Here is a 15,207-nt window from a genome sequence, read left to right as displayed (position 1 = left end):
TGTTACAATGGTGATTCCTTTCATGTATGGATTGGACTAAATGTCTGCTAAGGTCCCTTCCTACACTCAACTTCTGTAGGACATAGAACAAACTTTTTTTGGATTGCTTGTTCTTTCTTAAAATGTATAGAATAATATATTATGCTTGTCATTTTATTATAATTTTTCCATTATTTTCTATTTTGCCATATTTGAGTCAGTAGAGACATGAGCTTAAATGCCCCCATCTTCTTGCAATTATTAACAGTAGGGGCAGCTAGGTGGCGCAGTGGATAAAGCACCGGCCCTGGATTCAGGAGGACCTGAGTTCAAATCCGACCTCAGGACACTTGATACTAGCTGTGTGACCCTTGGCAAGTCACTTAACCCCCATTGCCCCCGCTCCCCCACAAAAAAATATTAACAGTAGGACCATAAGCAAGTATCTTTTTTTTTTTTAAAGTGAGGCAATTGGGGTTAAGTGACTTGCCCAGGGTCACACAGCTAGTAAATGTTAAGTGTCTGAGGCCGGATTTGAACTCAGGTACTCCTGAAATCCAGGGTCGGTGCTCTATCCACTGCGCCACCTAGCTGCCCCCATAAGCAAGTATCTTAACTACTCTGATGGATGATGTTTTATAGTACCCATTTCACAGGGTTGTTTTAAAGATAAAATAGATAAGGGGTATAATGTGTGTAAATCTAAAATGTCATATAAATATCAGTTATCATCATTACTATTTGTTGTTGTCAGTTTTTAAGTTAAAAATTTTTAAAGAGAAGCTGTCTTAGTAAATTATAAGCTTCTCATGATCAAGGGATTATGTCTTTAGTTATAAATAGGGTTCTAAGGGCAGCTAGGTGGTGCAGTGGATAAAGCACCTGAATTCAGGAGGACCTGAGTTTAAATCCGACCTCAGACACTTGACACTTACTAGCTGTGCTGACCCTGGGCAAGTCACTTAACCCCAAATGCCTCACCAAAACAAACAAACAAACAAATAAATAAATAGGGTTGTAAAGCCCTAGCCCTAGAATACTACTAGGCACATGGTAGGTACTCTATGAAATGGTAAAACTTCTTGGGGACAGGCTATGTATCTCTTGTTTCAATTCTGCATTCCCAGGACCTAGTACTTGAGCATAGGAGACAATAAACATTTGAGGCATTGAGTTGAATAAATATGTACTTTCTGATTGAGAAGTCTCTTTGTTGAAATTCCATGAAGCACAATATAGTAAGCAATTGGGTAGATTCTTTGACAGGATATATTTTTTAAATTGTACTTTTAATTTGTATTTTTCAGTTGCTCCACCTGGCTCTAAAAAAGTCCATTGCATAAGATCCAGGCAGTCCTTACAGATCCAGAGAAGGCACCTGGAAAGATGAACAAGGAAGGACAAGGTATTTTGCTTGGCTTTTATTCCTGAGAACCCCCATGTTCCTACATGTTGATAATAGCAGCATGTATATTGATGATTGTGGCTTTTATGAATTACTTCATGAATGAACAAATGAATGATAAAGCATTTATTCAGCAAAGCTCTGTGCTAAGCACGGTGGGTACAAATTAAATAGTAGACAAGCCCCTGCTTTCAAGGAGCTCACATTCTAATGTGGAGGACAATGTCTATAGAAAGTTTTCAGCCAAAAGTCAGATGGAAAGGTCCCATGCGTATAGCAACAAAGCAAATGGCCATGCCTCTTCTTTAATGTCATTCTATTGATAAAATGATATCACTCTTCAATTTCATTTAATCCATGAGAAAGACCTGTGGGGCAGGTAGTACAAATTATATATTATTATGTCCACTAAAAGAAGAGGAGAGTGAATAGAGAAAAGAATAGCTAGTTCATATAATCAATCAATCAACATTTACTAAGCACCTCCTATGTTCTTTAATTAATTTATTTTTGCTTTATTGATTAATTAATTTAAAACCACTTCATTAATTGATGCATAACTATTAAGGAAGAGAGGAGGGATTTTGACTAAGGCTTCCTGAATCCAAATGTACTACCCCGTCTCCATCTTACACCTCCACTCTTCCATTTTGTAGATGGGTTCTGATCCTCGACATGCCAACTTCTGATGAGGCAGAGGCTCAACAAAGTCAAAATAGAGAATTTTTTCTTTTTCTTTTTTTTTTGACAGGGCAGTGAGGGTTAAGTATCTTGCCCAGGGTCACACAGCTAGTGTCAAGTGTCTGAGGCTGGATTTGAACTCAGGTCCTCCTGAATCCAGGGCTAGTGCTTTATCCACTGCGCCACCTAGCTGCCCTCCAAAATAGAGAATTTTTGAGTGACTCAAAAATGTGTCAAATATGAAAAAAAAAACCAAAAAGATCCTGTCTGTAACAACAGATCTTATATTGCTGAGACACATACTCTGGTTGCCAAAAATGTGTTGTGTTTAGTTCTTGAACTCATGAATTTCTCTGCACAGTTCTCTGGGTTTTCCCTGAGAGATTTTATCCCTCTTTGAAAAAGGAGAACCTGGAGCAGCTTCCTCTGCCCTGAAATAGTCTGATATCACCCCCTTCAAATGGCATGTACTAAGCCTGAGCAAGTGAAACACTCTAGAAAGGATTGCAATGTATGAGGCTGCTCATGCCTTGGTCAATAGCACATAGATGAGAGTGTTTTGTGGGTCTGTTGCTAACTGTTTGACCCCAGGCAAGTCTTTACAATGAATAATCCTAACCAAAAAAATTATTTCCTTGACCTCTCTAATAAGTTATGCTTTCTTGCTTTCTTTTTTCTTTCTTTCTTTTAAGATTACGCTTTTTAATGAGAGAACTATATTGTGTGTCATTTGCATTGTGGGGGAAGATAGGAAACTATGTTCTATATCATTTTTTTTAATGCAAAAATAACTCTTTATGTGTCCTTATCTTTCCTCATATCAAACATCAGAACTCTTTCATCATAAAATCCCTTCTAAAAATCACAGCTTCCTGCTCGTTCAAACCCCCCAAATCTTCAGAACAGTAGAATATAAAAGGTCATTGAATAGGGATGAATTCATCTACACTTGACTTTAAGTTTTCCCCTTTTGTGTTAGCATAGAATAGTGCTTCTTTTCACATGTAATTTTTATTACAGAAAGCACCTATACCTATCTGCTCTATTTCTTTCCAGCTCCTGCACACTGGGAATGAGTTATTTGTTTTTTACAGAATTTGTTGATTTGAATTTTAACATGTTCAAGAATAGCAAGGAGTACCTGAAAGGCATTGGAGGGTTCTTTTACAGTCCTTTATAGGTGGAAAATTCCCACTGGTTTGCCGTCATCACTGTCTGTTTGTCAAACAGACTTAAGTAGCTTTTAGGAAAGCAGTATGCAGCAAGAAAAGTTTATATAAAACACCCTTCCAAAAGCTTATGATTCATTTCATTCTCTCTCTCTCTCTCTCTCTCTCTCTCTCTCTCTCTCTCTCTCTCTCTCTCTTCTTTCTCAAATATACAGTGTCCAGGGGAAAGTGGAGTCCTCAAAATAATTGCTTTTTAGATATGGTTTAGTTTAGTTTTTCTGCTGGGCCCCTTGAAGGACTGAATCTTAATGTAGTCTTTCCTTGGCTCCAGAGCCATTGCCAGGGGGCCAGTAGGAAGATGGGAATCTCTCAGAGGCTCTGAGGTTGGAAAGGCCCTTCTGCTGTGTTATTTAAATTATTGGGGGCGGGGCTAGGCTGGGTTTTCTAAAATATTACTAAATTATATATTAATGGCTATTGCACCAGTTTGGGCAGTATTTATTATTAATTAATATTACATATTATCAAAGTATGGACCACATGTCTCCCTGACTTCCCCACTAGTCACAGGCTTACAGGCCTAAACAATTACATACCAGGGTATTGAGCCAAGAGGGTGGGGAGAAGGCACGTGGAGAGTAAATGAGAATCCAGGGAAGAAGAGAGAGAGCAAGCCTGTCATGAACCAGTCTTTTATCCTCCTTTTGGTAGAGGTGGGTCACCGTACATTGATCTAAACTAATTGGTTAGCATCATTCAGCTCCATTGATTGACATGACTTGGGAGAGGGGGGTCTAGAGATCAAATTCTTCCCTTAGCTAATCAGAAGAATCGATCTACATTCCTTTTGCTAAGGTGCCCAAGAAGGTTTCTGGTGTGGGGGGCAGAGAGTAGCTGAAACTAATGTCTGGGTTTCTCCTAGAAATCCATTATTAATAATTATTTTCTCACACTGCCAAGGTTGGGGTTGGGGGTAGGAAGGAAGGGAAGGAGACCAAGACCAAAGCTTAAGTGTTCTTTCTTTAGGCAACCCCTTCTCAGGGAGTTTAGATAGAACACTCTCTCTTCATTTGCTGCTTACTGGAACCCAAATCTCTGACAAATGTTTTTTTTTTTTAATAACCTGGATTCTGAACTGTTTTTAAAAATTTTTAATTTTTTTATTTCTACACCATCTATGAAGCAGGACTAAGTTTCCTTCTTCAGTGCGCTCCAGTATGTCCCAGTACATTTCCTACTTAATTTAATTGTTTTAAAGATTGACTGAGAATTGTTCTTACCTTATTAAGGAAAAATATAAGGCATCTTATCTTTAACTTTGAGTGGGGATTGTGTGATTTGATTGACTTACTCAATGGTTCTTTTTGTATCCCTAGGTTTAGCACAGTGCCTGGCATGTAGTTGGTGCTTCATAAATGTTTATTGCCTTGACTGATTAATCCCACCTTTCACAACAAAATGGGCAAAATGGGCAGCTAGGTGGTACAGTGGATAGAGTGCTGGGCCAGGAGTCAGGAAAACTCATCTCCCTGAGTTAAAATCTGGCTTTAGAAACTTACTAGCTGTGGGACCTTGAGCAATTCACTTCATCCTGTTTTTCTCAATTTCCTCATTTATAAAATGAGCTGGAGAAGGAAATGGCAACCACTTCAGTATCTCTGCAAGAAAACCCCAGATGGAGTCACAATGAGTCATACATGACTGAAAATGACATAACAACAAAATTCACAACAAAAGGAGCCTTTTAAGTATTTTTTTGGGAAAAAAAAGGAGAATCAAAGAAGGCTACTTAGGGGCAGCAAGGTGGCACAGTGGATAAAGCACCAGCCTTGGATTCAGGAGGACCTGAGTTCAAATTCAGCCTCAGACACGTGACACTAGCTGTATGACCTTGGGCAAGTCACTTCACCCTCATTGCCCCACAAAAACAAAACAAAACAAAACAAAAAACAAAGAAAGCTACTTAGTGTGGATGGGATGTTGACAAATGGGCAAGAGAGAGAAGGCAGGGCTTCAATATTTCATCCTGTCATTCCCCTTTTCCCACCTATGCAAAGACATCTATATCCCAAGGAGAGATCAGGATACAAATTCCATCCCCTATACTTATATAAATGACCATCGGTAAGTCATTCAACTTCTCTGAAGTTTTCTCTCATTTATATAATTTTCCCTATAAACTGTATCCCTATAAACCATCTCCCTCATCTATCAAATGAGATGATAGGACTTATATCACAGGGGAATCAAGTGAGATAATATAAAGTATTTACATATAAATATCAACTGCTGTTATCATGGTCACTTAAGTTGCTGTAGGTCCCTACCATCTCAAATTATGGTAGACTACTGTTTCCCTGGGAATACTATTTGGAGGTTTCCTGGGGTTATTTACGATGAGGATTTGAAATATTGACCTTTTAGCGAGTGGAATTAAAAGTCCCCATTTCCTCTTTAGAACTTGCTCGTCAGTGCTTGCCGTGCCAAAACAGAGTGGCTTGAGCTCCATCCAGACGCAACCGTAGAAGAGCTTCTTGAGCAAAAGCAACAACTGGAAGACCTTGTGAATCCTATTTTTGTGAAAATGGCCACTCCACGTGAGTATTGAACAGTAGAGCTATTCAATGGGAAAATGCTGGAAAGGATAAAATTAAGGGGAAAATATTTTTAAGAAGTCCTAATTTCCCTATATTTTTTCTACTAACTGTAGTCATAGATGGCCTTTGCTCTTATCATTACTAATTGATCCATTAGTTTAAAATTAGTTGTAGTTCTCTATTATAAATGGGATTAGCTTACTTAACCTCTTAGATGCCTGCTTTCACTAAGATTAATGACATTCCACTGACAATTTCATACTTGATGTCTGCTATTTTTTTTTTTTTTACCATTTACATGACTCATTTACCTGGAAAATCTTAGAGAATACACATACATATGTAAACACATACATGTAACATATGTACATATAATGTCTTAAAGTGGAAATATCACTGGAGTAGGAGTAAAAAACAACTGGATTCTAATCTAGGAGCTTTGACTAACTTGCTCTGTGATGTTGAACAAGTCATTTAACCTTTTTGATCCTTTGCGTTCTCATATGTGAAGGGAAGACATTATATTAAATGACCTATAATGTCCTATTAGTTCTACAATACTCCGATTCTAACCTGAGATGCAATGGGGGTTTGCTCCTCTTCTTCTGAGTCTTTTGGGACTCTTGCTCAGATATTGGATTTACCCCCTCCCCCTTCCCTTTTGGAGATCTTTGAAGAAGCAGCTCAGGGTTGTTTGTATAATGTGACAAAAATGGCCTGGAGGAAGATAGGAGATGGGGGAAAGGTGGAAAGCCAGTAGGTGTGTTTCTCCAAATCTTAGAAGACTGAGTTGGAGGAGCTGATATTAGTGGAAGGCAATGCTGTCTGTGTTCTGGGGAAGGTAGGAATTAAATGGCTACTTCTAGAGTAGATGATTTACACAATATATTGTAGTAAATCATAGTAATTTAGTGTTTGAGAAACCCAAAGATTCAAGCTTTTGAGACAGAAACCCACTATTTGACAAAAAATTGCTGGGAAAACTGGAAACAGTATGACAGAAAGTTGGTAGAGACAAACATCTCACATCATATACCAAGATAGGGTCAAAATGGGTACATGATTTGGCATAAAAGGTGATTCCATAAGTAAATTAGGGGAATATGGAATAGTGTACCTGTCAGATCTGTGGATAAGGAAGAATTTAGGACCAAGTAAGATGTAGAGAGCATTAAGAAATATAAAATGGATTATTATAATTATATAACATTAAAGGATTTTTTTTTGCACAAACAAAATCAATGCAACCAAAATTAGAAGGAAAGATGAAAACTGGGGAAAAATTTTATGACAAGTATCTCTGATAAAGGCTTAATTTCTCAGATATATAAAGAACTGCATCAAATTTATAAAAATACAAGTCATTCCCCAATTGATAAATGGTCAAGGGATATGAACAGGCAGTTTTCAGGCAGAGAAAAATCAAAGCCATCCATAGTTATATGAAAAAAATAGTCTAAATTGTTACTGATTAGAGAATTGCAAATTAAAATAACTCTGAGGTTCTACCTCATACCTATCAGATTGGCTAATATGACAAAAAGAAAAATAATACATGTTGGAGGGGATGTGGAAAAACTGGAACGCACACTAATGCATTATTGATAGAGTAGTGAACTGATCCAACCATTCTGGAGAGCAATTTGAAACTCTGCCCAAAGGCCTATCAAAATGTGCATACCCTTTGATCCAGTGATACCACTACTAGGTCTGTATTCCAAAGCTATTTAAAAAGGTGGGGAGGGGGGAAGGATCCATTTGTACAAAAAATATTTATAGCAGTTCTTTTTGTAGTGGTTAAGAATTGGAAATTGAGGGGATGTCCATCAGTTGGGGAATGGCTGAATAGCTGTGGTATATGATTGTAATGGAATATTATTGTACTATAAGAAATAATGAACAGGAAGCTTTCAGAAAGATCTGGAAAGACTTACAGGAACTGATGCAGAGTGAAGTGAGCAGAATCAGAACACTGCACACAGTAACAGCAATATTATACAATGAACAACTGTGAGTGACTTAGCTATCCTCAGCATTACAACGATCCAAGACAATCTCAAAGGACTGATGATGAAAAATGCTATCCACCTCCAGAGAAAGAACTGATGGTGTCTGAATACAGATGAAAGCATACTATTTTTCACTTTCTTTTTTGGTCTTTTCTTTTTGGTTTGTTTTCTTGCACAAAATGATTAATATGGAAATATGTTTTACATGATTGCATATGTTTAACCTCTATAAGATTACTTGCCGTCTCAGGAAAGGGGGGAGGTAAGGGAAGGAGGGATAGAATTTGAAACTCAAAACTTTAAAAAAAAGTTTGTTAGAAATTGTTTTTACATGTAATTGGGTTAAAAAATAAAATATTATTTTTTTAAAAATGGCTACTTCACTATGAGCTGACCTCAAGCCCACTCAGCCTCATCATGACTTGATCCAGAGTGGGAAATAGGTATTTATACATTCATTGATAGAACACAGGAAAGAAATGTTCTAACAACTACCTGAAGAAACTCTTTGTGCAGGAAGAATGGCAGAAGAATAAAAGGTGAGAACAAGGATATTGTGAAGGTGATTTAGAGTAATTTGGACTTGTGAAAGTCAGAGACTGAATTTGGGGAGGAAAAATTGGGAGAAATTGAGGATAAAGAGATAATTTCTAAGTCCAGATTCTACTTCTGGTTCCTTTTGAAAAAAGGAGGTAGAAAAAAATGGGAAAGGAGACAAGGACTTAAGTCGAATAAGGAGAAATAAATTTCGAAGGTGTTTTTAAGGAATTCAGACTTGTGAAAAAGTCTAGATCCTGAATTCGGAAGGGATAAATTTGATAGAATTTGACAGTAAGGTAAATGTGAACATCTTAAATTATAGGAAGAAAATTCAGTATGAAGATGATTCTGAAAAAAAGAAAAGGATTAAGGAGCTAAATAGAAGGACTCAAGGAGAATGAAAAAAAGTTAGTTGGCAAGGGAAGATAAGCAAAATAAATGTCTGTGAGAAAAGGGAAAGGAAGTAAGCTGTGGCCAAGAATTATTGAGACAAAAGGAAGAAAACTGAGTATGATTGTCCAGTTGTTAAAAGCTGAAGTTGGGCTATAAAAGTGAAATGTAAGCACCCAAGAATAGTTAAAAAAAACAACCAAGGGTGACTATCTCAGGATCAAAACCAGGGATAATTTTGCAGTGATTTGCTCTGAGTCTGTATTGTCTATATTTTTGCCACAGCCAAGTGACTTATGCATGTTCCAAAATTATATTTGTTTTCTTCCTAGAAGAGAGGTGAAGGGATACAAGGAACACCTCCAGAGTAACAGGAAGAATGAAATGTTCCTAAAAACAAAAACAAAACACAGAAACAGGGCCTCCATGGGGAAAAAGAAACTTAGCCCAGTGCTTTGCATAAATGATTATTGATTGATTTATTGAACTGGCAGAGGGGAGATGTGAGCCTTGTCAGGAAAAATGTCACATGGAGAAGGAAAAGGACAAATGTACACTAGGTAGTATAGAACACATTTGAGACCCTTTCTGAAGAATGGGGTGCTGGAAATTCTAATGGGTAAGTAGCTCCTCATCCACACAGAAATGACAGAATATAGCCACAGAAGCAAGATTATCTAGGAGGGATTAAAGGAAGAAGAGAATAATGCTGGTGGCTGATGACTTCCTGCCAGGGTTACCAAGGCAGCTATTTGTTGACTTTATAGCAACCATAAAGAGGTCTGTTGTCTTCTCAAGGGTTGTAACTAGGACTTAACAGAGAATGTTCAATGTGCTGTCAAAACAAATTTCCAATTTCCACTTTCTGGTGATTCATTTGGGTATAATGATACTGCTAGAAGGAACCTAGAAAATATTGCCAAAGATTGCAATGACTTAGGCAAGAAACTGAAAACAGGGCATCTAGATTGTGTTTTCCTTATTGTGGCCCATTAAAGGGAAAAGATGCAGAAAAGAAAAATTGATTCAGGACAGGATTGATGAGAATGGGATTTGGGTTTCTGTACCACAGTTTAAAATAATGGAAAGCTAGGCTCTTGGTTAGGGATAGAGCACACCTAGCAAAAGGTGGTAAAAATATATTTGCCCAATATCTTGCAAATCCAATAAAAATTTTTTACATAAAAAGTATAGGAAGGGAGAAAGTGTCTATATCATATAGTTTCCTGTAAGCCACAGAAGGGCTACAGGGAAGAAAGAATAGCAACTGGAATTCCCAGAAGTTCACAGGAGACAAAACTCAAGAAAGGATGAAGTAGTAAAACTGATGGTTTTAATTGTCTAATCTCTGCTAATGTCCAAAGTTTAGGCAAATGAGAAGAACTAGAGGTCCTATCACACATAGGCAAATTTGATCTCATTAAGTATTACTGAGATTTGATGGGATGTAATTCATGGCTGGAATATGAGTTGGAGATTGTATTTCATCCAAAAGGGGATAAGGTTGGGATAATATTATGTATTAAGAAGAATATTCTTGTGAAAAAATCCGGGAACCAGGGAGGAGAAATTTGGGAACTAGCATGGTGGAAAGTACTTGAGTGATATCAATGGAAAAAGAAGAACTTTGGTTTTGGAGTATACTATAGATAGAAAGAGGAAATTAGATGAGGAGTTCAAGAAACAGGTCATGAGCCTAACACAAAAATATCATATAGTAGTGATGGGAATTTTAATTATTTAGGTATCTGCTTGAGTTCTCTTTTGCCCAAACAGAGTAACTAATGATTTCTTGATTTGCTTTTACAATTAAAAATGATGGAAGGGGGTAGAGAGGTGGCGCAGTGGATAAAGCACTGGCCCTGGATTTAGAAGGTCCTGAGTTCAAATCCAGCCTCAGACACTTGACACTTACTAGCTGTGTGACCTTGGGCAAGTCACTTAACCCTCATCACCCCCTCAAAAAAAAATGATGGAAGAACCAACAAGGAAAAATTCTATTCTGGATCAGATTCTCATTAACAGGAGGAACTGGTTCCTGGGGTGGAGATGGTGGGAACATTACAGTGAAGGGACCACTCTGTTATTGAATGTGCGACAAAGAAGATGAAGAAAATTCAGGCATAGTCTGACATGCACCCAAGATTTTGGCAACATTGATTTAAAAGGGTTCAGAAGAACGGTAGATAGGATTCTATAAACTAAAATTCTACGGGAGTGAGGGTGGGTTAACTGAGAAGGGATGGAAAGCTCTCGAGAATTAAATTGAGAGGGGCAGCTAGGTGGCACAATGGATACAGCACTGGCTCTGGATTCAGGAGGACCTGAATTCAAATCCAGCCCCAGACACTTGACACTTACTAGCTGTGTGACCCTGGGCAAGTCACTTAACCCTTATTGCTCCACAACCCCCCCCCCCCAAATAAACAAAACAAAGAATAAAATCGAGAACAAAGGGAAACATTTCAAGCGATGAGGGAAGACCAGTTATCTGAAGAGCCTGATATGGATCCACAGGGAACTCACCACCCAAATTAGATTTTTAAAAGATATGTATAGAAGATGGAAGCATGAATATAAGAGCATTGACATGGTCCTATGAAGACTATATCAGGAGTGTTAAGGCTCAAAATAAGCTGAGCCTGGCAAGGAAATCTAATGACAAAAAGGGTTTTATTAAGTGGAGGATTGCTGCTTGCTGCTGAAGAGGACAGTTATAACTGACAACAGAGAGAAGGCAGAGATGTTCAATTTTTCTTTTGCTTTCATTTTCCTTTTCAAAGAGAATGACCTTTGCTTTGCGAATGACAGATTAAAAGGGCAAAGTGGGAGTTGCTACCTAGGATAAGTAAGGAGATACCTAGTTGCTCCTGATGAATTCAAGCCATGTGGCCCAGAGTAACTACAGCGTTGAGAACAGAAAGAACTGGTGGTTATGATTGCTAAGCCGCTGTCGAGTATTCATAAGATTGTGGGGCAGCTAGGTGGCACGGTGGATAAAGCACTGGCCTTGAAGTTGGGAGGACTTGAGTTAAAATCTCACCTCAGACACTTACTAGCTGTGTGACCCTGGGCAAGTAACTTAACCCCAATTGCTTTAAACATCTGGGGATATTTCCAGTCATCCTGATATATATCTTGCCACTGGACCCAGATAGCTCTGGAGGAGAAAGTGAGGCTGATGACCTTGCTTATCCCTCCCTTAAATTCAGTTCACTGCAAGTCATGACATCACAATGATGTCATGGGCCTCTTTGAGAACAAAAGACAAACAATTCAAAATATCATGGAGAGTGGAAAGGTGCCACAGGACTGGAGAAGGGAAAATCTTTTCCTGATTTTCAAAAAAAGGAAAACTATAAGTCAGTGAGCTTGACTTGGATTTCTGGGGAAATTCTAGAATGGCTCATAGAAATGGTTGAACATCTACAAAAACAAGCAGTGATTTCCACGAGCCAGTATAGTTTCATCAAAAACAAGTTATATCAGACTAATCTTTTTTTCCCTTATATGTCAGGGTCACTCAGTTGATACATCAGGGGAATACAATATATGTAGGTCACATTAATTTTACCAAAGCATTTTATAAAGTTTCTCATGTTGTTCCAATGGAAAAGATATGGAGATGAAGCAGTCATTAATGATTCAATAGTATTCAATATCCACTGGAGGTCTCCAGTGGAGTGCTGCAGGGATCTGTGGTTGGCATTGTTATTCAATATCTTTTTATCAGTGATCTAGGTAAAGGCATACATGAAATGCTTATCAATTCTGCAGATGACATAAAAGCTGAGAGAAATAGCTAACACACTAGATGACAGGCAGGATCCAAAAAGATCTTTGCAGGGTAGAGCATTGAGTTGAAGCTAACAATGAAATTCAATAGGGATGAGTAAGAGCCTTATGCTTCCTGAGTATAGGATGGGCATGGGAGTGGGGTATGGGCATGGGTAGACAGGAGTTTGTGCGAAAAGCATCAGGGATGTTTAGTGGGTCACTCAGCTCAATACAAGTCAGCAGTGTGATACGACAGACAAAACAGCTAATAGGGATAGGGACCGGGCCTGTGATTTTACTGGTCTGCAGAACTCCTACCAATACAAGGCAGATCCTTCTCTGCAAATCAGTCTTGAAGAGTTGCCTGGACCCTTGAGAATGACTTGTGTGGGATCACATAGCCAATATATGTCAGTGACAGGACTTGAACAATGCCAGCTTATTATCCATTATTCCATGCTTGGAGGCATAGCTTTTAAGAGCAATGTGATTACATCTATGGACTTTGCTTTTTTCAGAGTACATCTGGAATTTTGCATCCAAACAACAGCATCCAAATAAGGGCAGGCAGCTAGGATGGGGAAAGGCTTTGAGTCTAAACCCTCTGAGGATCAGTTGAAGGAACTGGGGGGGTTTTTAGCCTGGAGAAGAGAAGACAAAGTAGAGACGTGATCATTATGTTCAAATATTTGAAGGGCTGTCATGTGGAAGAAAGATTAGACTCATTCTGTTTGTCTCTAGAGGGCAGGACCAGGAGCAAAATGAGAATTACAAAGAGGCAAATTTAAGCTTGATGTTAGGAAGAACTTCCTAATAATTATCACCATCCCCAAAGTACCATGTGTTCTGCCATGCGGGGAGGCACTTGCATACCTCTCTCCCTGTAAATTCCACTGCTCCCTCCAGATCTACATTTCATGGACCATCATCTTATTACCAGAAGCTTAGACCTAGAGAAGGTGGCGGCACATACATAGGGAGAGATAAGCAGGCAAGCTCCTGCCTCCGTAGAGCCTTAAGAGAAGAGGAAACTAGGCAAGAGCGGCAGAAGAGATGAAGCTTTGATAAGACAAAGAGGCAAGTGGGATGGAACCACGTGGCGGGGCATCAGTACAGAGTCAGAGTGGAGGAGTTTGTGACTAGCAAGGAGCGATATGAACTGAGGATCAAAAAAGTGTTGGAGCATAACATGGAGGAACAAACTCAAAACTCACCCTTTGCTGGACTTGTGAATCATGAAGACTGTAGATGCAAGTGGAAGGTTGACTTTGTAACAGACCTGAGTTGTTTCCTCATCTGAAAAGGTGAGGTCTATTAATGGGGGAAGATTTATTGACTCCCTAACAAAACCAAGCTGCGCAGGAGAGTGCTATAAGACAAAATGACTGTATGGGTTCCTGTGGGAAGCAGGAAGAACTTTCTTGATTGCCTATTGCCTTAGATATGAGTCCCTTATTAGGTTAAATGAAACATGTCCTATATTTAATATCTTGTTAGTTTGAGTGATTGCAAGGGAGCTGAGGGTTCTTTTTGGGAAAGTAAAACCATCTAATTACTGATTTTCTTAGGGTTTCTCTGGGAGGGGAAATAGAGATATTTTATGTGTGAGAGACAGAGACTAAAAACATATTCATTCCCAGGGTTTCCCTTTGTGGGGGCACAGGCCAGAAAGATCTTGTTAGGTCTTCTCATAATTGTGCCTATGTCCATAAGATTGGTGGTCAGTGGTCAACTGACATAAGAGTAACATCAGGTAAATGTGGTCTCAGAGTTTAAGGTAAAAAAGGGAACATTCTTAGAATGATGCATATATAATTACAACCTTTGTGTTCAACTAATAACTGATTATGGTTAAGATATGTAACTGTTTTTTTTCCTTTGGATATTATTTCTTGAGATAACTTAACTAATTTAACATTGGAAATGAATTAAATTTTGTTAAATCTGCTTACTTCCAGGTCCAGTGAAAAGTGCCAAATGATTCTACCTTCTCATGAATATATATTTATTTACATAAACATATTTTTAAAGAAGCACTTTCTTTTAACATTCCAAAAGGAAAACCATCAAGTACTATTGGAAGTTAAGATAATAGTGTTATTTTTAAAATGGAAAATAAAATTTTAGCTCTTTTATTACACCCTGGTAGCATGTTGATAGCATAGACTTCTTGGGTTTGCATCCATATTAAATCAAGAAACCCATGTCAGTTTCTTGATTCTCTTACAGCAGAGCTTTTGTATGTGGAATAGGTAGGTACACTGAAATGTTTCCAAGGCCACTGGAGTAACCATGCCCTCAGAGAGAAAGGGAAAAGCTTGATTGGAATCATCAAACATGCAGTAAGCAGCTAAATCTGAGGCCATTTATTAGATCATTGCTATTCTTTTTTAATCTGCTTGCCCCAGCACTAATATTGTTTGAATCCATAATGCCAGACAGATAAGACAAGTGGTTTTTTCTATGACTTCACTCCTAGGGAACCATACAAAACATGATTTCCTGCCTTCAACTATCTGTTCCAGTCAAGAATCACCACAGGGAACCACAGAGTATTTATACCTAAGGACGCTACCCAGGGTCTGAAAATACAACTCTTTTATACCTGCCAAGCCTTGAAGAATGGCATTGGTTGGTCCAGTAATGCAGTGGTTTATCAT

General features: G+C 38.4%; 1 protein-coding gene across 1 annotated transcript in view; it reads left to right on the top strand.

Annotated features, from left to right (window-relative positions):
* ANKRD45 (ankyrin repeat domain 45) overlaps nucleotides 1-14,631 on the top strand; it is a 46,113-nt gene extending 31,482 nt beyond the window's left edge. The window contains exons 6-8 of the mRNA XM_044003124.1: nucleotides 1,311-1,386; nucleotides 5,696-5,831; nucleotides 14,506-14,631. Of these exons, the coding sequence (XP_043859059.1) occupies nucleotides 1,311-1,386; nucleotides 5,696-5,831; nucleotides 14,506-14,528 (235 nt within the window). The 3' untranslated portion in view covers nucleotides 14,529-14,631. The remainder of the gene's footprint in view (nucleotides 1-1,310; nucleotides 1,387-5,695; nucleotides 5,832-14,505) is intronic.
* Nucleotides 14,632-15,207: the final 576 nt, after the last annotated feature.

Source organism: Dromiciops gliroides, chromosome 4 (assembly GCF_019393635.1).
Source record: "Dromiciops gliroides isolate mDroGli1 chromosome 4, mDroGli1.pri, whole genome shotgun sequence".
Lineage (NCBI taxonomy): Eukaryota > Metazoa > Chordata > Mammalia > Microbiotheria > Microbiotheriidae > Dromiciops > Dromiciops gliroides.
Note: the sequence above shows the minus strand (reverse complement) of the source record. Positions and strands in the feature narration are given on the sequence as shown.